The 25,768-nt window shown below is 40.4% G+C and overlaps 1 protein-coding gene across 1 annotated transcript in view; it reads left to right on the top strand.

Annotated features, from left to right (window-relative positions):
- The window catches only part of LOC145355177 (uncharacterized), a 141,959-nt gene that overhangs the window by 7,088 nt on the left and 109,103 nt on the right, over window positions 1-25,768 (top strand). Inside the window, exons 4-15 of the mRNA XM_080207090.1 lie at window positions 3,256-3,443; window positions 7,567-7,655; window positions 12,286-12,419; window positions 12,955-13,079; window positions 16,775-16,952; window positions 17,037-17,249; window positions 20,938-21,108; window positions 21,292-21,429; window positions 21,680-21,729; window positions 22,401-22,521; window positions 23,123-23,208; window positions 23,835-23,964. Coding sequence (XP_080063216.1) covers window positions 3,256-3,443; window positions 7,567-7,655; window positions 12,286-12,419; window positions 12,955-13,079; window positions 16,775-16,952; window positions 17,037-17,249; window positions 20,938-21,108; window positions 21,292-21,429; window positions 21,680-21,729; window positions 22,401-22,521; window positions 23,123-23,208; window positions 23,835-23,964 — 1,623 coding nt within the window. The remainder of the gene's footprint in view (window positions 1-3,255; window positions 3,444-7,566; window positions 7,656-12,285; window positions 12,420-12,954; window positions 13,080-16,774; window positions 16,953-17,036; window positions 17,250-20,937; window positions 21,109-21,291; window positions 21,430-21,679; window positions 21,730-22,400; window positions 22,522-23,122; window positions 23,209-23,834; window positions 23,965-25,768) is intronic.

Below are 25,768 nucleotides of genomic sequence, written 5' to 3'. Positions count from 1 at the left end.
TGACCTGTCCTTCATGAACCCATGCAATGGGACAACTTATATGCAGATGTCTCGCTATTTCTTCCTTGATAGATTCAAACATTTTCCCTATTACAAAAGTGAAGCTAACTGGCCTATATTTATCCACCTTCTGTCTACTTAGCTTTTTTAAATGGTGGCGTCACGTTTGCTGTTTTCCAATCTGCGTGAACCACCCCAGAATATAGCGAATTTTGGTAAATTACAACCAGTGCATTTGCTATTTCCCGCGCATCTCTTTTAGGCATTCCATCAGGACCGGGAGACTTGTCTACCTTTAGCCCCATTAGCTTGCCCAACACTACCTCTTCAGTGATAATGATAGATTCTAGGTCCTCACCTGCCATAGCCTTCCTGTCATCGATTTTTGGCATGTTATTTGTGTCTTCCACTGTGAAGACTGACACAAAATACCTGTTTAGTGCCTTGGCCGTTTCTTCATTTCCAGTTATTACATCCCCCTTCTCAATCTCTAAAGGACCAATGTTTACTTTAGCCATTCTTTTTCCTTTTATATGTTTGTAGAAAACTTTGCTATCTGTTTTTATATTCTATCTTATTCTCATAATTCATCTTTCTTTTCTTTATTTTTTTTGTGGCTTTCTGTTGACCTTCTAAAGATTCCCCAATTCTCCAGTTTCCCACTAATCTTTGCCACTTTGTATGCATTTTCTTTCAGTTTGATTCCCTCCTTTATTTCCTTAGATATCCATGGATGAATATCTCTTTGTCCACAGTTCTTCCCTATCACTGGTATATACTTTTGCTGAGCACTATGAAAAATTGTTTTGAATGTCCTCCACTTTTCCTCAATTATCTCACTATACAAATTTTCCTCCCAGTCTATCTTAGCCAACGCGTCCCTCATCCCATTGTAGTCTCTTTTGTTTAAGCACATGACACTTGTATTGGATTTTACCTTCTCACACTCCATCTGTATTTTAAATTCAACCACACTGTGATCACTTCTTCTGAGAGGATCCCTAACTGCAAGGTCATTAATTATTCCTGTCTCATTACACAGGATCAGATCTAGGATAACTTGCTCCATCATTGGTTCCATTATATACTGTTCAAAGAAACTATCATGGATGCATTCTATGAACTCCTTCACAAGGCTGCTTTGACTGACCTGCTTTGACCAATTGACGTGTAGATTAAAACCCCCTATGATAATTGCTGTACCATTTTTACATGCATCAGTTATTTCTTTGTTTATTTCTTGCCCCACCGTGATAGTATTTGGTGGCCTATAGATTATGCTTATCAGTGACTTTCTCTCCTTACTATTTCTAATTTCCACCCAAATGGATTCAACCTTTTCTTTACATAGAACCTATATCTTCTCTCACAACCAATTTAAGGATGACAATGATGTCATCCTTAAATATCAGAGATGCACCACCTCCCTTACCTTCCTGTCTGTCCTTCGGAACAGTCTGATACTCTCGGATATTTAATTCCCAGTCATGAGCATTCTGCAACCATGAGAGCGATTCTCCCGAAAGTGCTGAATTAGTGGGAAAAATGTTCCAGATCACAACTGTTTTGTTAGTGCAACTTCAGACCTGAATCTCCCAACTCTGTGCAATGCAGAGATCCCAACCATGAATCTTATTAAAAGCCTGTGGGGGGAGGGTGGTTCTATTCATGTCAGTGTCTGACAGCTCCGGAACTCTTGTGCATGCACTGTGGCCCCAATCTGTCAGTCTCCCCTGGCAAGCTTGCGACAAATGTAGTGCTGCCATCTGCCTCTTGCAGCCCCCACAATTCTTGGGCTAGCCCTGACACCCGCCCCCTCCCCCTACCCTGGAGCATCCCCTACAGCCCACCCCCCTTCCCAGCAGTGGCAATCCCCTTTCACCCTGGCAGACGACCCCCATTAAAACAGATTCAAATGACTTACCTCTCTTCTAGCACGGTCCCAACTGCACCAGGAATGCATGCATGAATCTCGCAAAATAGCCGACATGTGATTCTCCCTACCAGACCTGCCAGAAAATTTGCAAGTCCCAATGGGAGAATCGCCCCCTATGTCTTTGTAATGGCCACCAAACCATACTCGTTCACAATGACTTGTGCCGCCAACTCATTTACATTGTTTCAAATGGTACGAGCATTCAAGTAAAGCGCCCTTATGCTAGTTTTTGTACCTTCTTTCCGAATCCTAACACCTACATTAATAACACCACCATTAATAACACCTTCTGAGGCCCCCTTTATTTTAACTTCTTTCCTGACTTTCAATGTAGTTGAAACCTTCTCCCCGCATGCTAACCTGCTGCTTTCCTTTCTATTAACCAGTATACTTCCCACAGACTTACTCTTCCTCCCCCCCGCCTCCCACTTGCTAGTTTAAAGTCCATGTGACCACCCTATTTATTCTTTTCGCTAGAACACTGGTCCCAGATCAGTTCAGATAAAGACTGTCCCAACGGTATAGATCCCTCCTGTTCCAGTACTGATGCAATGCCCTATGAAATCAAACCTCTCTTTCCCGCACCATTCCTTTAGCCACGTGTTAACTTTCCTAACTTTCTCAACCCTATGCCAATTTGCACGTGGCCTGGATAGTAATCCAGAGATTATAACCTTAGAGGACCTTTTTTTTATTTAGTTCCTAGTGCTTGATATCTTCAAACAGGTCCTCTTTCCTAGTCTTGCCTATGTTGTTTGTCCCAATGTGGACCACAACAACTGGAATACTCCCCCTCCCACTCCAATATCCTTTCAAGCCGGTCAGAGACGCCCCTCATTCTGGCACCGGACAGGCAACATACCATGCGGGATTCACGATCTGGCTCACAAAGGATTCTTTCAATCCCCCTAATTATAGAATCATCCCCCCTCTTGAATGGCCTCCTGTACCATGGTACAGTGGTTGGCTAGCTGATCCTCCCTACAGCCATTAACAGGAAGACTAGCAAATGTTGACTGACAAGCTGTAAATTTTACTTGAATCACAAGGATAGTGGAATTTTGTTCTTTACTATACATTTCAGATCCACAGTGAGTGGAAAATTAGGTTTGCAAAGGGCAGTCTTCTAACCAATGCATTCTCTTAGCTCAGTTGCATTTATTGGTCATATCCATAATTGGTCAGATGAATGTTTTACACCCAAAATATTTTGCATCTGTGTGTGATTTGTCAACATGTTTCTGAGAAGATGTGGAAATGTGTGTTCTTGTGTTAGAATTTTAATATTTAGTTTTAAATAAGCTAATTTTCTTTTTCAGAGCAATTTTTCGGCTGCCATGATAGAGGGTTTGTGGCCTCTGTTTACTGAAGGCCTGATTGACCTCAGTGATAAAGAGGTGGATGAATGGCTTAATGTCAGATTAGCTCCATATCTTCCATTTATCACCACACATCTTTTGGTTTCCAACAGCACCTTGAGAGTACCATGCCTTTCCTACAGAAAAATGTATGTATATTTCTAATCTTTACTGAACTGAAATGCTTGTCATGTAGAATTCCATTTAGAAGTGATACATGTCCTACTGCAAGGACAAGTCAATATCTAGCGATCAGAATACATATGTTGTGTAACATCCACAAATTTAGTTCAATTTTGATACTGTTTTATTGAACTTCCAGAACTAAAGAGTGGTAGTGAATCGGATCACATTCTATCAATTATAATGAAGTGTCAATTTAAATCCAACCTCTTAATATACACTTCATTAGAATCACCAAAATACCGTTCAGTCAGAATATTTTCAAGACTGAGTACTCTGACCAAGTATATCCTCAAATATTCCTTCATGATGCCAGTAAATCAACAATGATCCTTTCAGTAATTATATTTGTTAATTTACACTATAAGTAAAAGTTCACTGGCTCTGAGAATGACAGTATAGACCAGATTGGGTTCTCCATATATCCTAAAATCATTGATTTGATACAGAACAGAGCATATTAGGTCTGTTAGGGAGCAGAAATGTAATCATCATTCTTACACTCATGCTGCAGCTTTACCTTTTTTTCATGTGTGCATTGATATTAGGAGTAAACTACTGGAGTAAATAATGATTTGTCCAGTTAAATAACCTCTGAACTCTGACTGTAAAAGCTCATGGACAATAATAATCAATTGGGCAAGGGCCAATTGGCCTTTGGAACCATAACTCAGCCATTAAAGGGATGGGGAGAAATTTGGCACTGAAGAGAAATAACAACATACGCTCTGATTTTTGTTGTCGGATGGTTGCGCAGACTCAGCACATTTTCTGGCTCTTTGAACCTGACCTGGATAAAGAGGTTCAAAAGGTTGGATTTTTGTTGGGCAAAGCAGTGGTTTGGCCGATCTCAGGCCAAACGCAAAACTGCCAGATATGGAGACTGCAGATGTGGAGGTTGGCTGGCTGACAGCCCTGCACCTGTGCCCCATCACTTTGTTAAAATTATTTTTTAAAAACATCTCTCCAACCCTCAACCCCCTCACCCCAAGCACTCCATGTGTTCTGACCCCTCCTATGGCTCCATAGCTTGATGCTATCTGATGACCCTCAATGCTGCTTTTGTGACGCCTTAGCCCCAATTCCAACAAATATCTCACTGCTTACTTCCATTGCACTCCATACCTCCTATGCTAATCCATGCCTCCCGCAAATCCTCATTGCCCTCTACATCCCCAATGCAGACTTAGGACAAACCCATGCCACACTCACCACCTTTTCCCTTACCCTCTTCATGCCAACTCACCAAGTATCCATTGTGAGCAAATCTCAGGAGACGTGCTGACATAAAACAGAACTGTGTGTTTATGGATGACATCATTATTTAAAACAACACTATAAAAAACATTTAATTCATTGAAATTCCTTCAACGAATCGATGATGAAAACAAATATTTTGATTATTACCGCCGCTTATAGTTCTCCATTAATCTGCTCACTTAGCAGGCATCCCACCATGATGATGTTAGATTGTAACATCAGTCATGCAGCATACATTCAATTAAGATGGTCACCATGCTTATGTTGACAGAGTGACCTATTAACAATTAAACTCCACACTTTTCAAAAAGTCCAGTGGAATTAAATCTCTTGACAACGTTAACAGTTCCAAAGATTTTTGACAGTTCCAATGGGGTTTGACAGTTCTTTCTTTCACAGCATTGACTATTCTTTGACAGCTTAGAAGCTCCAGTGAGTTTCTGCACTTTTTATGCACAATCTCAAAAGGCACCTGATCTCTCCCAAAAGATGCCTAACTCTCCCAGTGGTGTTTCAGAACTATTATCCAAAGGGTACTGTGCCCCCACAAAAAGGTACCCTCACTATCCAACAAATCCATTAAGGTTCCAACCTGCTCCTACCAGTTCTAATCTTAGGTTTCGGACCAAAACCACACTTAAGTGGAGGCAGTTGCTGATTAAATGGCCAAAATAAAGGGGAGGTAATGGTCTAGTGGTGTTATTGCTAGACTATCAATCCAGAAACTCGGCTAATGTTCCGGGTTTGAATCTCGCCATGGCAGATGGTGGAATATGAATTCAATAAAAATTATCTGGAATTACAATCCAATGATGACCATGAAATCATTGTCAATTTTCAGAAAAACCCATCTGGTTCACGGACGTCTTTTAGGGAAGGAAATCTGCCACCCTTACCTAGCCTGGCTGACATGTGACCCAAGAGCTACGGCAATATGGTTCACTCTCAACTATCCTCTGAAATGGCCTAGCAAGCCACTCAGTTTAAGGGCAACGAAGGATGGGCAATAAATGCTGGCCAGCCAGTGATGCCATGTCCCACGAATTAATTCTAAGAAAAGCTTTAGGAACCACAAATGCACTATTTAGAACCTGCCCCTATTACCCCATTGCAGAAAATGGTGGAGACTGGGTTCAGGGGCAGGACTTATGAATCTGAGCCCTACTGGCTTTTTTGTGCAGGTGAAGAGCCTCCCTGTCTGTGTGAAAATGCAGCCCACAATGTTACTTGTCCAGAATTGGATGGATATATGATGAATTGATGTGTACCTGGCCTTTTCTCCCAGCAAATATACATTCCAGAGCAAAGAGAAGGAAAAAGTGAATTAGCAACAATATTGCTAGGTTTTCACCCTCTTAATGTTGCTCCTGGATTTTTAAGGCTTTCTCAGTTGGGCTGAAATTGTCTTTTCAATGGGGCAGCAGGCTGTAGTTGTGCCCAGATATTGGAGCATATCTTGTTCTGCTGAAATGCTTTCACTAGATGACCACCTTCTATCCTCAGATTGAAGAACCCAGAGGGTATCAGCACTCCAACGGCAACCAAAAACCCCGACAATTCCTGCCTTGTTTTCCAGGGCAATGCTCAGCCAGGTCCTATACAAGCACCAGAGGTGCTGCCGTCGTGGGTAATGCCTTTGGAATATAAAATTGAGGCACTGCCTCAGCGAAATGCAGTTCCATTGTCTTCATGTCTAAGCTGCATTCTCAAAATCCTCTAATTATTCTGATACAATCCTTTAAATTTTGTTAGACAACTAGTTTGATATTATTGCTGTTCATTAGTTCCTTGTCAAGTAATGGTTATCATACAATGTAAGGTTCACTTACATCAGCCATTTACAATGCTGCTTCGCCTCAGGATCCATACAAGCTACTGAATTAATGTATTAAACCTTGCATGTCTGTTAACCAAAAATTGATTAGTCGAAGAGTTAATTACTGAAACAAGCAACCTAAAGGCACAGTTGTGACACAGTGATTCAGTATTAAGTACTTCTGATTATAACTTTTCAGTGTGGACCTGTATTTCGAGACTGTTACAAATTTGAGAGACTGATTTAGGATGAGGTTACTTACTGGCTTAGATAATTGCATAGAAAAGTTTATGGGCGAAATCTTCTGGCTGTTCACGCTGGCAAGATCTTCTGGTCTCACCAATGGCACACCCCGCCATAGGTTTCCCAGCAACATGTGGCAGATTCTGTGGGAAATCCCACTGGTAGCGGCAAGACCAGAAGATCACACCACCAGCCTCTGGTGGTCTGCCTCCCATTGCCGAAAAGTATGTTGTGGGGAGGCCAGAGAATCTTGCCCCAGATCTTTGAGTTGGCATTTTTTCCAGAATTTGCATCACCTTGCCTTTAGAACTGGTGAAGATGAATTGCTTGTCTTATCTTCCTCTCGATGATGGCAGTAACCTGAGATTTAAACAAAATCGGCTATCATCTGTAATGGTGCCCTCCACTCTCTTAGACTTTTTTGAGTTAATTTTTCCTTCCTAACTAGTTATCTATATTTGAACCAGCTAACTGAAAGCTCAATTTTCTTGATCAGAGGAAATTCGTACATCTAACTAACACATATATCTGTACAATCCTAACTTCTGACACCTTTCATTTTCTCATTGTGGTGTTGGAGAGGCACTTTCTGATTTTTACAAAGACTTCTACATTTGACAATAGAGTGAGTGTGACATTTAGAGGAAGACTGGGATTAGGCTTTCATTTGATCATCTATATAGCCATTTTTACTGTATTGCTTTAAAATGAGTTTTAGTTACACTAGAATGAAAATCAAATTTTAACATGTTACTTAATTTCACCTTTAGTATAGGTACACTGAATGCTCTCTACAGAAAATTAAGTTCAGAAAAACGGACTGAAATTTACAAGGGGATCAAAATTTACCTCCAACAAGGTAATGTAACATTGGTTTTAAATTACAGATGTGGGGTGATTACACCTGTTGCTAACTTCTTAGGTGAGGAAAAGAGAAAATTAGTCAGGGTTCTTGTTGCCAATCACCATCCAGTGACCTCTACTACAGTTGTTCCAAGAGTGGTTGACAGGTGAGTGAGAGATGAGGCATGATTGTGATACACATTCCAATTGAATATCCTGCTGATACTGAATGTCTAGGCTCACATACAAAGGCTGCAGTATCCTAGTAAAGAATATTTCTTTGAAGAATTGCAAAAATTGGAAAAGTAGAAGGAAAATTAGAAAAGTAATAGCAAACAAATCTGTTTGAGGACGTGGGTTTATTCTTCCTTAGGCATCATTGTTCTGTCAATTGAATGGAAATTGCTTGTGTAAACATTTGTAAAGGAAATTTGTAGGTAAAGCATTTTATTATTTCAAGTGGTTGATGAATCAATCAAATAACTTAAAATGCACTTTAAAGAAATGTTGCTCACTTCCCCTCCAAGTATCTGAGGTTTCTTGGTGTCTATTTTCATGGCCACCCCAGTGCAGGTCACCTGAGCTGCGGCACTTTAATCCAACTCCAGAATCATTGAAATTTGCTGCTTGGAGTAAACCCTTCTCTTCTTTAGCAAAGCTGTGGCTGTACAGTTTCCCCAGATTCTGTCACACACCCCCACTTCCCAAGAAATCTAGGGCAATGGAAAGAGACCCTTTTAACTTTTCTTTGAACTACGAACTATTTGTTTCTCCAGAGCAAATTTCAGGAAAATTACATATTTCACAATACTGTAATTAGATTAAATCATTCAAAGGTCCTTTAAATATGTTAATACCTGTTAATTAAAGACCTCAGCTTGTCCCATAACCCTGATTTTGATTACATGTTTTCTCCATTGCAGTAGTAAAAATGTAAAAAAAATCTTTATAATGCTCCTTTGATTTTTTTCTCCTGCATTGTTTGCAATAATGTCCAGGAGATTTGGTGCTAATCTTTGTTTACAAATCTAGTTCATGTATTGGTGTCGGTGTGAGGGAGAGCAACAATTAAATTGGTAAAATTTGTGTTGTAAATGTTGCTGTTTTGATCACTGATCTTGTCTTTATGAACTGCCAAACATCTCTGGTTTCCTAATTTGAACCTGCCCAGGAAACCTAATGGTGAATTAAAAGTGACGCAGCCAGTTACGACAGTAAAGACTCACTGTGATACTAAGCAACATCTCTGTAAATCACTGAACACAATGTCCAGAATGACAGATTTCTCTACTGACCAGCATTTTGTAAAACTGATATTATCCAGCAGAGTTTGAAGTGGATGTTCAAAACTTAGTGGTGAGAAAGAAGAACAAATTTGAACAAATTCAAAATATAGGTCCATTTTGTTGATGACTGTTTTAATATCTGTCTAGTTACTTGATTGAACAGTAACCCATTCCCTTTACCCCCATTGAAGTTTTAGGAACTGTAGACTTGTAAAATTCAGTTGCTCAAGCATTCTGCAATCCCTGTTTTTTCTGAGTTGCTATCAATATGACTAACTCTGTAATATTTTGTATGAACAGTAGGTTCTCATTAATTGTGTGAGAAAAGGAATATGGAATTCAGATATGGTACCCAAAAGCCTTTGGCCGTGATTTTCTGGCCCTGACTCTGGCAGGAAGATTCAACAGTGCAGCCAAAAGTCCATTGACTTCGGCAGGACCAGATGATCAAGGCAGTGGGTGGGGTTGGCAAATCTCGTCCTTTGTTTTTGTGAAAATTAAAAATGAAAGGGAATACTGTGGTTTAGTCATTTTGAAATTGGACAGGGGAAGAAAATAAAACAATAATAGATTTGGTTGAATATTTTGAAATACTGAACACGAGTGAAATTAACTATTCATGGAACCAATCTTAGAATAAATTGGTGCTCATGACTTGCTTTACTAACCTAGTTCCAAACTCTAATAATGTACCAAGACCCTTGAAATTTACAGGTCAAATATTTCCCTGGTGACGTGTAGCTATATGAAAACTGAGGGACAAAGCGCTTGTATGCAGTGTGGATTGAAATATGGGACAGAATTTTCTCCAAAAATTCCAAACCGGGCAAATATTTTGAGTTTGTGTACCATTGACTCCACCGACATGGACTTCATAGCCTTCAACCTCCCCCATTTGGAGTAGGCATCTATGACCACTGACAGCATTTGTCCTTCTACTGGCCCAGCAAAGTCAATGTGCATTCACTGACATGCGATCAGGGTCATTCCCATGGATGAATAGCAATAGCAAAAGATTCACACAATAGCAAAGTGCAGGATTCACACAATCCTGTTTTTTTTCTTGAATTTGCCAAAAAGAAGCTGCTTATAACGGAACAAGTCCCCGTGTGTGACTATCATTAGCAACGGTTGTGAATCCATCGCTACCACCATCTGCAGATAGGCCCATTTTAGAGCATCTTTTTCCTCCTGCTAGGTTACTAAGTAGGTCCCCCATGAGTGGAAGCGGGTACTGGCCCATACACAGGGCTAGGTTTACTGTCACTTTAAAATCCCCAGAGATCCTAACCAATCTGTCAGATTTTATGACTGGAACAATTGGGGTGCCCGTTCACTGGTGGTCATGGGTTCCAATGCCTCCACATCCACTAGCCATTCCAATTCAGCTTCTGTCTTATGCCCAATGGCATCCAATACTGGGCATGTCTTTAAATTCCTTGAACAAGCATCCGGCTCCAACCATAATTTAACCTTGGCATCCTCTTCAGGGGTTCCTCGGAAGGTATTCTTATATTTTTCCAACATGGGTGAAACATCATATTCAAGTCCGCCAGCCTATTTACCCCAACCCAGTTCAATATCAACTTCTGTAACCAAGAGCTGCCAAATAATGCAGGATATCTTTCACTACCTATAATGGCAAGTCTGCACATTGGTCTCTCAACTGTACCTTCACCAATGCACAATCCTTGAGGGGAACCGCTTGCTCAGTACTTGTTTGTAATGTGATCTTTGCAGGCTTCAGCGGCGGGGCTTCTAACTTAGCCCCATATAATGCTTCGGAATCAAAGACACAGCTGCCCCAATATCCAGTTCCATTTTCACAGTTTTCCCTTCCAGTTCAAGGAGAGCCCAAAACCGATCGGCTTCAGCTTGTACTGATAGAATATTTAACCTGTGCTCTTATTGCTCTGGATTGTCTGCTCCTTCTGCAGACTTGGCTGACTTCCTATCCTCCCCGTGGCTGGCAACATCTACTTTTTTTTCCCTTCCCCCTGGATTTTGTTGCATCTGGCAATTCCAGGCAATGTTATCCACTTGCTTGCACTTGTGACATTGCGCTTCTCATGTCCAACAATTTGATTCCTTGTGGCTTGTCTTGCCATATCGACAGTATTCTATTTGCAGTGCCAAAACTTTCAGGGTTATTGCTACCTTGTGTGCTTGGGCACTGACACCCAACTGTGCTGCTTCTCTGGCAGCTAATTCCATAGAAATTGCAATCTCTAACGCAGACTTAAACTGTAAATTCTCTTCAGTCGATAACTTCTGGCTTCATGCCAGAGGCCACAAACTAGCTGGTTGCATGAAGCATTTCCAAACTCAGTGCTCAGCCAGTCTTTTCGGAGTTGCATAAATTGCATAATGGACTCTGCTTTGAGTTGGTCTCGTTCGTAGAATCAAAAATGTTCAGCAATCCTTCATAGCGTTGGAGCGAAATGAGCCTTTAGTACATCACACAATTCCTGGTATGTCTTCTCAGCTGGTTTGTCCGTTTGTACCAGACTCCTCAGAATAGACAAGGTCTTGCTCCCTATGGTGCTCAAGAAGACCAGTACCACCCGGTTCTTAGCCACTTTATTTGCCACCAGATAAGCGCTGAAGCTCTCTGCCTCTTCATCAAAGAGCCCCATAGCACCGAATCTGGCCACCATTTTATTTTATTGCCGACAGGAAGTTTTCCTGCCACACGTATAAACCCGAAGCCGCCTCCTGCCATCATCAGCAACTACCTGCAACTGCTTTCCGACTCCCCTCAGCAGCCACTTCCGCATAAGTCTTGGCCCGCAAACCCATGTTTTCAGCTGGCTCCCAGGCAAGAGACTGTTCAGATTGAAGTAACATGTTTGGAATACTCCTACTCGTTCTTCGTGGGATTGCCATGCTGTGGTTCTTTTTTCCAGTGCTGTTATTCGAAGTCCTGGGCGATGCTAGATCTCCCCAACTTTTTCCAGAAGGAAATGCCAGCGGAAAGCATAGGCCTTGTCACCAGTTATTTTCTTGTTCCTCTAGATTAAGGGACATGAAGTATGGCAGGTAAGCTTGAATACTTCAATACTGGGAGCTATTTATTGAAGATATACACTATTCACAGTCAGGTCTAAGACTGCCCTAAAGGGCCCCACATTGGGTGGCACTAATAACCCAGGGGCCACCTGATCTGTACACTTAAAAGGGGCAATCTGCACCCCAAACCCCAATGTACTATATATGTATACGTACATCACAATAGATAAAAAGGTAGATGAAACGCAGTATATTAAACTCATCGATGTTTGAACATAAGATGGATTAATTTTTTTATATATTGATTCACAAATTGTCCTTTAAAAATTTTTTGTTCACTTTGTGTAACAGGTCCCAAACCAAAATGCTATAATGCGAGTGATCCAGTCCTGAACTCCACTGCTTGGTTTGCTCAATATGTGGGACTATATTTGAGTAAAATGTCACTGACTGATCTTCAGTCTTTTTCTGATAATGAAACACTGGTAAGTACTTTGCTTTTACCCTGTTATTATAATCGACATTTATGTCACTTGTGGCAACAGAAAGAAGAATCTTAACTATTGTTATTTTAAAATGTGGAAAGTATGGTGTCTCGTGGTAGCTAGCCTGTCAAGGAGAGTCTCATTCATGTGCTGCTGACTAACCTCCTGCCCAAAAAAGGAGTGAAGTTGGTGTGAAGTGGCATAAATTCAGGCAGTCTGGTGACCACCTGCTGGGCCTCAAGTAACATGGATATAGGAAAGATCTTCTGGGCCAGTGATTAGTGAAGGAGTATTCCTGTTTCTATTCCTGATCCCACACATGACGATTTGGCTTAGTTGGACAGGTCTTTAATATTTAGTTATAGTTGCCACTTCTGGATTAAGATAAAGTTGTGATCTAGTTGATATAATAGGATCCCAGTTTGCATGGCAGCCATTCTGTTTCAACTGTTTGCTCAGCCTGGTGGTTCAAGTTTGAATTGACATTGTTTTAATTGAAGTAATCTTTTTCCAATTTCTCACAAAACCTGCATAGCTTCAAGAATTTGCAGCAAATCCAGAAAATCTGGGGCTTCTCGAAAAGCTGACACTAATGAATGAAGTCGCAAGGGTCTACATTAACTTCCTGATTGCTCACAATTCAAATTTTAATGCCACAAGGTATGCTTCCAGTGATTTAACTTTTGCATAATTTCTGAAATGGAAAGTTCTGTTTGTTTATTTATGAATCTAAAATAAATGTACTGCATTCTAAAATTTCAAATGTATCAGTAATTCAGTACTCAAAATAAAACTTTTTGTTTTATTCATTGAATTAATCTATGAGAAAACTCAAACATGCTTAAATTTGCCTACCTAGAATCAGAAGCTGAACTTGTCTTTCTTGGCTCTGAGTGGGAATGATGCACTGCATTATAAATTGAGCTTAATAGGGTCTGACAGAAATCAATCTCTTCTGCTCCCAACAGAGCCAGGAAAGGATGGCTAGAAAAACACTTTTTTCATCTCTCTCTATATTGTTCAACAGTGTGTATATGTATGTTCCTCTCTTGCTTCCAGTTGATCTTCAATTGAGCAAATTTGAATGATCTCCCCAGGCCTCCCATAACCCCTTGTCATGTTACCTCCCATTGCACTTGACCTTCATAGGAATGCCTTTCCAATTCATTCCTCTTTACCTCTATCCTACCACATATATGCCTCTTTCTTCCCTCAGTCTCTGTTTCAAATTGGCGGCAGTGCTGCAGAAATTAAGTTGGGAGATTGTGCAGCTTTTCTTTTCTTTCACACAATCATCATGAAACAATTTTTTTGGCCCGATAGTAGAAATCCTGTTCGAGTCAGAAGGTGCAGTGATGAACTGAGCTCCAGCCTTGAATCCTGGATTATCATCCAGTGGGTGCTCACACTGGTATGTGTGGATGCCTTCCCCTCATCAAATGTGTTTTTGTAGCCCATTTAACTTTACAACCATACAGGACTAAGCATCCTATTGGCTAAAATAATGTTGGTCATGTCCTTGGAAGGTGTAGTCCCATTGCAACCTGACAGATTGTTAGTTAGGTTGTGAATCCTTCCAATACCTAGACTTTCACTAAAGACAGATGTGAAAAGAAGCAACCACCTTCATTTCAGGTTAGACTTTGAGGTACTTGGTTTAGTTTAAGTGCAAATGAGAACTTTGTAGCTTGCTGAGTATGGATAGGAAGCTGCATCCAGCACAAATTAACATTTCTGACTCGCACCTCGACATAGGAGAGGACTTTAAATAATCTTACCTTCAAAGAGTAAATCACAAACTACAAAACTGAAAATGTGTTTGGCCGAATCCATCCAGTTATAATCCAGTTCTCGGGGTGGCATAATGCTGTTGTCACTGGGCTAGTTATCCAGAGACCCTGGGGAATGCTCTGTGGACCTGAGTTTGAATTAAATAAAAGTCTAATGATAACCATGAAACCATTGTCAATTGTTGTAAAAAAAAAACCCCATCTACTTCATTAATGCCTTTTTTAGGGAAGGAAACCTGCTGTCCTTACTACTCTGGTCTATGTGTGACTCCAGGTCAAAGTCCAACCGACTCCAGGTCCACAGCAGTGGAATAGCCCAGCATGCCACTTAGTTCAAGGGCAATTGGGGATGAGCAATGAATGCTTGCCCAGCCAGCGATGATTACGTTCAGTGAATGAATTTTTAAAAGTTAAACTGGGAATGCGTCCCCTGGTTGCCGATACAAGTATAAAATAGTACACAGAAAATTGTACATTCAGCATACCCTTGCTACTTTTCTGTCAACAGTCACTGTTTTTTTTCAGTGTAGCAAAAGGCTTTGTGTCAGTTCGTGTGAAATTGATCACAATGGTATCCTGAAGGAGCCTGTGCAAAGGCCAAAAATGTTCAGAAATATATGACACCATCTGTTCATTCTTTTCTGTGAATGGTTAATCTGATGTGAAATTTCATTTTCTGTGAAGTCAGTTTACAATTGCAAGTCTCTCTTCAGCCCCCTTCTCTCCAACCCACCTCCCACGGCCAAACACTTTTCCTTTTAACCTTCATTTATGTTCAATATTCCCATTATGGGATGTGGACTTCAGTCACTCAAGAGGCTGCCTGGGACTTTGGGTTACATCTGAAACTGGGCTGTGGGTCATTCCTGACCCTCTCACCCTGGCTCTTTATATTCAAGCATTCATTCTGGTAATCTAAGGCAAATTGATAGGTTGCTTTGTGTTTTACTTTCTTCCATTCACCTATTTCTTGTATCTTTTTACACTCTTCCTCATGTTTAACTTCTCAATAAAAATATATCAGTTGTATTTCAGACATATATGTAAGTATTAAAATATATTGCACATGTAATACATAATTAGTATATAAGCGTATAATGAATAGTTACTGTACTATGTGTATCTTATTGCAATGTTCTCCTCTCGACATTTAAGCAATAAATGGTAATCTTCCAGCAATGAATTAAAATATAAGCTGTCTAGTCTTCCTGTTTGCCTTGCCTGTTCCTTTTTTCATGTTTGGGATATAAACTTGTTAATGAACCTTCTCATTTTGATAACAACTCCTTGAAACTTAAGCTAGTTGTGTTCTGAGCCATTCATCTCGTCTGATGTTTGCTGCCCGAGTGATAGCAATGAATTCACTGCAAACGTTCAGACAAATAAGGATCTTAAAAAAATAATGAGACTATATTTGCTTACAAGTGATTTTCTTATTTGTGTAACATCAGCAAAATAATGTACCAACTTGCAAAGTATGCACTTTCATATCTGTGAGTGTGTTCCAATATGTTGTGGCTTTTAGCAGTTGCAGTATTTACTTTAGATACTGACTTTTGTATATATTGTTTGTTTACCCTGGGGCTGTGCCATTAGCCCATCCAACATGTGGATATTATCATGTGTGGGGAGGGTGGGAGGTGGGTATACTTGAAGTCACACATCAAGATGTATCGTGCTGTTTGTGAAAGCGTGGGGAAAAGATTAATGAATTCATGTTGAAGGGTAAGTTGGTGAACTTATATTGCAATGTGATCAGATGGAATTTTATAGTAGTCTGTGATTGAGTTGATTTTTAATAGACTTTGATTGGATAAATTAGTAGACGCTTGGTAAAATGTAATTGATAGAATTTGTACATTGAGTGCAAATGTGTAGATTTCTTTGCTGCAATTTAGATTAGAATTTTGAAAATATGTGATTATTAGAACTAATGTTGGTAGAGCTTATTTCATTAGCAATTGATTTGGGTAGTCTTTACTTTGATCGAATGTCTTTGGGTTGAATTTTTGGTTGATTCATTGTATTTGGGAAGAAACTGAAACTTGGAAAGACTTTGAGTAATCTGATACTTGAGTAGTGACTGTAGATGCTTACTGAACTGCAGAGACTTAAACACCTAACCTATGAGGACGAAGAAAATTCAACCACACTGAACGATAATAACTTCTAGGACAGAGTCAATCTACAAAGCTAGCTTCAGAAACTTGATCATAAGGATACATCATCTCTACATTAGGCAGCTTCTTGACCAGACACTGCTGACTGACACTTTACTATGCATTTAGAAAACAAAATATTCCTTCAGTTGACAAGTTTAATCATTATGCAGGACATACTGCATAATTTTAAAGTGACAGGACTGACGGGAAGTTTCACGCTATCGAGTGAACCAGTAACATTTGATTTCAGGTCACCACTTACAGCATTTTAAAAATATAATATGACACACTGCAAAAAATCTTTAAAGGCTTTCTTATTTGTAGTATGTTATATCCTAACCTGCAGAATGCTGTTGTTCTGAAAGATATACTAACACACTTTATGATCAACATTATATTGCAGTCTTCCAAACTCCCTGGTTTGCTTCATTACTGATACAAATCTACTTCAGTCCTTGACTGAACAGCAAGTCTTGGCTGTAACAGCAAAGATAAACCGAATCTGTGGGCTGAACGTGCTACCTAATGCAACTGCCAATGGAACAGCACCCATTGAAGGTCCAACAGATGAACAACTGAAGGTAATTGGGAAAATATACTGCCAAACACTGAAATGCATCCCCAAAGGAAATGATGTACTCATGTTATGTTTATTTCTTTTTCAGCTATCGATAGTTATAGTGAGCAAAATTGACAACTTTTCAGTCAGCACTTTGAATACATTGGGACAGATGGCTGTTGGACTGTCGGTGTCACAGGTTATCGGTATTGATGGGGACACTCTGCAGAAAGCTTTGCCAAGTCTGGGTAAAGTCAAAGGCTGGAATGTCGGCCAGGCCAATGCGATTGTGGGAAAGTTACTCAGAAAAGGCCTGCAGGTAAGGGCTGAAACAACTATAAAGTATAAATTATATTTATAATGAAACAAATAATCTGTACAAACAATGTCATTTGATGTGTTAGTTTACTGCATTAGTAGCTATGTTTGAGCAATTGCTTTCTAATGTTGCAATGTCACAGTCAGTCTATTAAGATGATTCACTGGCAGATGAAGAATGCAGCCTTAGTGAAGGAAGCTGCAATCCCTGGAGTGGATGAAACTCTGATATAAAAATCCTGTGACACTGGGGTGTCTAAGCAGATCCAGCACGATGCAATAACTTTTTATATGTTTGTGGATGGGAAGAGTAACAAAAATACAGAATGCCATATTCTCCTCCTTTTCATCAAATCCAGGTTCAGCCAGTTTGAGAAGAGCTTTATTCATGTGGTCCAGATGGGAGTCTGAAAAGAATGTGAACAAGATTAAAACTTTCTGATTGCTGGCTTCTAAAGCCTGTTTTTTGTTTGAAGATTGCACCTGGAAAAATGGCTGGCAGCAAGTTTATCCCCAATCTACAGTGCCCCTTTTTGCTGAATTGAGTTAAATTAAGAAATTTCAGAGAAATTTTGACAAGATTTCCTAAGGTGCTGTTTATGCCATGTCCATTATTACTTCATTACATGGGCTGCAGTGATCTTCAGCCGGTTGTTATACACACACAGAAAGTGCTGGAAAATCTCAGTAGACCTGATAGTATCTGTATAAAGAGAACAGAGCTAATAGTTCGAGTCCGGATGACTCTTCATCAGTTTTAAGAAAGATTGGAAATACTAAGAGATTCATCCTGTTTTGAAACAGGTGATTGGATGGAGCAGCAGGGGCTGAATAGAGGTCAACGATAGGTGAGGTCTAGAGAGATTGACAAATATGTCATGGACAAAAAGACAAAGGGAAGGTAAATGGTGGTGATCGTGACTAAGAAATGGCAGCACATTAAAAGATCAGAATGTATAAATGGCAAAACAAAGATAAGCATTGTGACAGAAGGCAACCTGGAACAGGTAACAGTGGAGTTGGGGAGATGGTGGTAATGGAAAAAAATATGGAAAGTGGGATAAAAAGAGATGGAAACATGATTCAATGGAAGAAATGAAAATAAGTGAACAGAAATACAAAATGGTGTGAAGGTGGAGGAGAGAGTTCACAGTCTGAAGTTGTTGAAGTCAATGTTACATGTAGAAGGCTGCATCGTACCTAATGAGAAAATCACGAGCAACAGGAAGATGTGCCTTGCTTGTGGATGGACCGAAAGTGATCAGCAAAGTGGTCACCCAGTCTGCGTTTAGTCTCCCCAATGTAGAGTAGACGATGTTGGGAGCTGTGAATGCAACACACCTGATTGGTGCATGTGAAGTGTTGCTTACCTGAAAAGAGTGGCAGGGAGGAGGTAAAGGGCTGGGCATTGCAACTTCTGGGATTCCAAGGTAAGGTGCCATGGGAAGGGGGTAATGAAGGAGTGGAACAGTGCTTCCCGGAGGGAACAGACACTGCGGAATGAGGGACAGATGTGTTTGCTGGTGGCATCATGCTCGAGTTGGCAGAGGTGGCAAAGGATGATTCTTTCAATGCAGTGGCTGATGGGGTGACAAGTGAGAACAAGGGTGACCCAATCCAGGTTCTGGGAGGGAAGGGGAGGGGTGAAAGTGAAGACATGGGAGATGGGTTGGACATGGTTGAGAGCTCTGTCACCCACAATGTATGGGAAATGTCGATTAAGGAAGAAAGAAGACCTGCTAGCAGCACAGTTTTGGAAAAAGTCATCATTAGAACAGATGTAATGGAGGCGAAGGAACTGAGCGAACAGAATGGGGTCTTTGCAGGATGTGAGGTGTGTAGAGCTGTAATTGAGAGAGCTGTGTGAGCCTGTGGGCTTGTATTGGATAATAGTGGACAGACTATCACCAAAAGTAGAGACAGACAAGTCAAGGAAGGGAAAGGAAGTGTTAGAAATGGATCATGTGATGGTGATGGAGGAGTGGAAATTGGAAGTTAAATTGATAAATGTTTCCAAGTCCAGTCAAAAAGAAGCGGCACTGAAGCAATTGGTGAACAGATAACAGGGCTTTTTGGAGAGAGCAGAAGTAAGATGGGAGCAAGAAACGTTCCACATGTCCACACGAAGGGACGTGCAAAACCATGACTCGTACAGCTCATACATCAGGGTCAGACCTTTTTTTTTATCTCTAGAAACATAGAGATGTACAGCACAGAAACGGGTCCTTCGTCTATAGGGGAAGTGACACAAATTAAAAGAGAGAGAGTTCCGTGAGATGACAAGTTTAGTCTTCTCTCAGAAGAGGAATGTTGGATGTGGATTATTCAGACCTCTGTTCAAGGAAGAAGTGAAGAGCCCTCAGGGCTCTAACAGGGAATAAAGGTTATAGAGGAATTGGACATCCAAGTAAAGAGTAGGCGGTTAGTGATGGGTAACTACAAGTTGTTGATATGACGTAGGGCATCAGAGGAATCATGGATGTAGATGGGAATGGATTGCACAACAGGGAAGAGAGTGGAGTCAAGATTGGAGAATATGAAGAGTGAGGCAGAAACAGGCTGATACGATGGGCCTACTGGCACAGTTTTATTTTGTGGGTTTTGGGAAGAAAGTAGAATTGGGCTGCCTGTGATTGGAAAACTGGGTTTGGAAGCTGTGCAGAGAAAATCACTGGCAGAGATGAGGTCAGTGACAATCCTGAAAATAATGGCTTGATGCTCGGTGGTGGGATCATATTCCAAGGGAAGGTAGGGAGAGATACATATGAGTTGGTGCTCAGCCTCTGCAAGTTAGAGGCCAGAACTCCGGACTACAACAGCCCCACCGTTGTCAGCATGTTTGATGGCAAAGTCAGGGTTTCACCTGAGAGTAGAGTGCAGCATGTTAGAGTGGATGAGAGGAGCAGTGAAATTGAGATGGCCAATTTCATGTTGACAGTTCTCAATGAAAATATCACAAGCAGGTCAGAGGCCTGTGGGGAGGGGTCCAGATGGAGGAGAGTCTTCGAAGCAATTGAGCAGGCAGAGGTCTCGTGCCAAATGAAGGGAGCACTGAGATGTATAAATAACAGTATTAATCTCATCTTATTTCCAGTTTCCTTTAGCCATAACAAAGAGTCATCCAGAATTGAAACATAAGCTCTATTCTATTTCCATAGCTGTTTTTGGACCTGCTGATGATGTTTCGACATTTTTCTGTTCTTGTTTCAGATTCCAGCATTTGCAATAATTTGCTTTAAGAACATAAGAACATAAGAAATAGGAGCAGGTGTAGGCCATCTCGCCCTTCGAGCCTGCCTTGCCATTCAATAAGATCATGGCTGATCTGAAGTGGATCAGTTCCACTCTCCTGCTTTCTCCCCATAACCCTTAATTCCCTTGTCTATCAGAAATCTATCTACCCGTGACTTAAATATATTCAACGAGGTAGCCTCCACCTTCAGTGGGTAGAGAATTCCAGAGATTCACCGCCCAAGATGAGCGTTTATCTTAAGTGGTTAGACTGAGGCCAAGGGTAGAGTAATGAAGCCAATCGATGTGACAGCAGTATGTTTTACATATTCTTCATTGTGCCCAAATATGTAGGAAGCTGGAGACATTTGTAATTGTCCTGTTATGCGACAAAAAATGGCAAGATCACTGTCTCATCCTCTTGACAGGTTCTGGTTTTCTTTCTGCCTTCTAATTAGGTCAATAACGAACAGAATCTACTGGGCCTGGGAAGCTTGGTATCTGGAATTCCCAGCAATATATTCCAACAAATCAATCCTCGGGTGTTCATCAATCTAATCTCAAATCCAACATTTGTTGAGAATCTTGGTGGAGCACCGCAAACTTTACAATTCATGTGCATTCTACAGGTGAGTGACATGGAATGTATAATCAATGTTAACAACATTGATCTAAATCTAACTTGTTTCTGACAGCTGTGAATATTTTTTGAATGTTGATGCCTTTGCGTCAAGACTGTGTTTTAATTTCTAGGTACTGCTTGACATCAGTGTGTTCTAATTTAATTTCTATTCCTTTTCATTCTAACCCAGGTGTTCCGGAACGTGGATGACCCTGAAGCAAGAGTAAGGGACATTCCATCTGTTCTAGCTAAAGAGTTGCCGCCTGTGTATTTAAATTCAAATCTAAGCCTCAGTGACATTAACAACAAACAGTGGATTCCCAGTCAGGTAAATGAATTGCTGCTTTGACATTCGAAGATAATGCCTTGTGCGGTGTGGTGATAGGACAGGGAGAGGGCACGGGGTAAAGAGGAGAGCAGAGACAGTTCAGTTGAAAAATGTACATTAATTCCTAAATCAGTTCAAAAATCAGACTAGGTGTGGTGCTGTTGTAAATGTTGTCCTCGTCAGATTGTGTGTGTTTAAAATCACTCTAATTATTGAGCGTATTAATGCTTGAAATGCTTTTGTCCCACAGGCTGCCGTGTTCTTTGAGAGTGTGGTCAGAAACCGCAACAATTTTGCAAGGTTAACATTTTTTCCCTCTACATATCTGGCTGTCTGACAATTTTTTGTCTGTCTGTATCATCTATATAATTTAGTTGTGCTTGAACCCTGATACATGACCTGTAGAGTAGAAATATGTAGTTCTTTTAAGTTCGTTGCTAAACCTGTTGTGAACAGATGTCTTACTAACTTTTACAGAGCATTGTTTACAAGCTGAATATTTTATCCAGCACAATGACTACTAATGGGTTCCATCATAGAGAGCTCCAATTGGTCAATATTTGATCTAATAACCCTCAAAGGCCAACTTTTCTGTTGATATCAGTTCCGATCCATGTGCAAGTACACAACTTGTAGCGCATTACACCTGAAATTATTAAATAGATTTGGATAATTTGATCCATATCTGAATTATATTTCGATAAAAGTAGGACAATATTGATGTGAAAACCCTCGCTGCACAACTCAGTTCCTCATGATTGTTAAAGTAGTCTCAGAGCCTTTGGACAGAATTTTCCCATTCTGCCTTCCTTGCTTATTGTAGAGTGTGGGACACGGACCATGCAAAGGTCTGTTGACCTCGGGTGGGATTTATCAGCATTGGGGTGAGCACAGCCAAAAAAGATCCAGCCTTAGTGTTGGAAGAAAGTGAGGTGTGTAGAAATGAATTAATGATGCCATTATTGTTTCAGGTTTTCACCTTCGGTCCTTCAAGGCTTCAGTTGTGGAGCAGTGAAGGACCTGGAATTTTCTACCTTTCTTCAGCTTCTGCAAGCAATGAAGGGTAAAGGAGCCGTGTTTGATAAAAGTCAGGTGAGGTCTTTTGCAACAATCACATTGGAAGAAAAATAGAATATATTCATTGTAATATTTGGAAAATGCCGTTGGATTCAAGGACCTGCAGACTCCAATTCAAGACATTTTCACCAAGTCCAAAATATCATCACGAGGGACACAGATTTATTAATTCTACCCTAGACTGTCAGGGCAATGACAATAGATGACAAAGCAAGCACGGTGAACCTTGACCAAACAATTGTCTGAACTTACCTTATAGCATGGACATTTGATAATGTAAGGTGGTTGTTCAACTATCAAACTGTAAGAATGACTTGAGTTAACAAGCTTCCTAATTTGATATTTACGTAGACATGGCAAATTTCAAAGACGATAATATGAGCAAAATTCATTTTAAGTCTGAAAAGTAGCTGAGTTTAGTCACAAATTTCAATTTGATGGAGATAAAAGATTGGATATTGCAAATTTGCTTGTGTTCTGCTGCTCACCAGCCTCAAAAAAATCCATCTTCTAATCAACTGATAGCAACAAAGGCAACAGGAAGTAGGGAATATTGTTCGCGAGTGCAAGTTGTTTTGTTTCTGTTCTCAGTCTGTATTTGCGACTTATTTTTCAGCTGCGCTGCATGTCTGCTCGACTACCTTCTAATGTAACTTCATTGGCAATTGAGACCTTCCCTGTGGATGTCTTGCTGTTCTTAAAGTATGTTATATTTCCTTGTAATTTATCTCAATTGGTTTGTTGAACAAAGCTTTGGTGATGTTTATCTCCTGTGTGTGTAAAGACACTTGAGCATTTCCTTAGAGATGTGACTGGATTCCGTTGATCAGAAGTAAAATTGTTTTCTCCTGACGTAAAATTGAAAATATGATGAGTTAAGCTTACTAGCTAGTGAATTAGACCACTTATCAAAAACATGAGATTACATGAAGTTTGTAGAATTTTCATTTCACTGAGCGTATTCAACATTCCCTGAAAAACAACTTTTCTCATGAACCGGGGAGAGGGGTGGGGGGGTGGAAAACAATTAAGAATTTTAATTGTATTAACTTGACTCATAGGGTTTCAATTTAAATATTTGGTAATTAACATTGCAAACTGAGACACTGTAAAAAGTTTTATGGATGTGATAATTGTCCTTGGTGTTGCGCTTTAGGGAAAGAAGGAACCTGGGATCTTGCACTGAAGTGTATACATATTTGTTTCTATGTATCTGAATCTGCCTTTGTGTCTGTCCTTCCTTTGTGAAAAGAAGTGCAAAAGAGAAAATTGAGATTGGAGAAGTCACCAGTTAATGTGTTCATTCTCCTTCATGTTTCCCTTTGTAGTTCTGCACAGTTCAGGAGATCCTACAACTGCCAAAAATTCTTCAAATTAGTTGGAAAGTCGAACATCGATATCTTACGAAAAGGATCAGCGAGAAGACGCAATTTGTTCACCGATGCCAGGATTTGTTTGGTGAGGATGAAGCACTGATCCGATACGAGTTAAGCATTATGTAGCCAGCATTCTAACTGGTACTAATGAAAGTCTATTCCACAGTGTGGCAGTGTACAGTAATGAGGAGTGTTTCAACATTCCATCGTTGGGTTAGAGCAATAAGAGAGAACAGTCTTTCAAAAACTAGTGCTTGAGTAAAGCTGAAGGCATAATGATGGTCACAAAAATTTGCTGAATACTCTGTTCTTGGATGCCAATTTCATTTGTTTGTAAAAGCTACCTTTCAAAATGGAATTTTGTCCATCATTGCTAGAGGGATGGAGTTTAAAAACAGTGAGGTTATGTTGCAGCTGTGTAAGGTGCTGGTGAGGACACACCTTGAGTTCTGTGTACAGTTTTGGTCTCCTTACTTGAGAAAGGGTATACTGGCCTTGGTTTGGTGCAGAGGAGATTCACTAGGTTACTTCTGGAGTTGAGAGGGTTGGCTTATGAGGAGAGATTGAGTAGATTGGGGATATACTCACTGGAATTCAGATGAATGAGGGGAAATCTTATAGAAACCTATAAGATGATGAAGGGAATAGATAAGATAAAAGCAGGGAAGTTGTTTCCACTGGTGGGTGAAACTAGAACTAGGGGACATATCCTCAAAATAAGGGGAAGCAGATTTAGGACTCAGTTGATGAGGAACCTCGTCACGCAAAGGATTGCGAATCTGTGGAATTCTCTGCCCAGTGAAGCAGTTGAGACTACCTCATTGAATGTTTTTAAGGCAAGGATAGATACGTTTTTGAACAGTAAAGGAATTAACGGTTATGGTGAGCAGGCAGGTAAGTGAGGCTGAGTCCACAAAAAGATCAGCCATGGTCTTATTGAATGGTGGAGCAGGCTCGAGGGGCCAGATGGCCTACACCTGCTCCTAGTTCTTACGTTTGTATTTGTTCTTTAAAACATAAGAATGTGAGAATGCACAAATGAGTAAAGGCTGTTGTCATAATATTTGTTGAAAACAGTCGCCTGTGAAAACTATCAGTGACACACTATGAAGGCTGCTGGTAACTTCATCTGCCTTGTAAGCACTTTCTCCAGAAATGTTTCCTTCAAAATCGAGGTTGCATATCGAATAGGCAGAGCAAGCTCTGCATTTTCCTATTTACCCAGGAAAATGTGGAGGAAATGGAGGTATAAGAATTTAGAATAAAACCTATTCTACAGAGCTGTGGAAATGCCTGCCTTCTGATATGCCTGTGAGACATGGACTACCTATTCCAGACATATTAAGCATTTGGATATGTTTCTGTTTGAAAAATAATGAGCATCAAAGGGGGAGGACAAAATGGCCTACACTGAGGTTGAAAGACTTGAAATGTGTGAAATTGAAGCTCCCATCATTGATTTCAGTTCAAATGGTGGAGATATTTGACCAATGATAAAACCCCTAATGTATTCATAATTTTGAGATGTGCCACTGATTTGTTGAGACAGCAAAGAACGCTGGCACCTACAGAAAAACGACAAGCCAGAGAGACTGGTCTTTTGCAACAGAATCAACCGCATCATTGCCCACACTGTGGAACATGATGCATGTCTACAATCAGAACCCAAAGCCACATTGGAGCGTGCCACAGAATAGATTACACTATACATGCATGAAACAGCCTGATTAATTTATGGAAGGGAAACCAACAATGATGGCTATCATCTTAGTAGTCATAGAGGTTTACAGCATGGAAACAGGCCCTTCAGCCCAACTTGTCCATGCCACCCATTTTTTTAAACCCCTAAGCTAGTCCCAATTGACATTGCATTTGCCCTATATCTA

Source organism: Carcharhinus amblyrhynchos, chromosome 18, assembly GCF_965287045.1.
Source record: "Carcharhinus amblyrhynchos chromosome 18, sCarAmb.v2.hapA, whole genome shotgun sequence".
Lineage (NCBI taxonomy): Eukaryota > Metazoa > Chordata > Chondrichthyes > Carcharhiniformes > Carcharhinidae > Carcharhinus > Carcharhinus amblyrhynchos.
The sequence above is the reverse complement of the archived record's forward strand: the minus strand, read 5'-3'. Positions and strand labels throughout refer to the sequence as shown.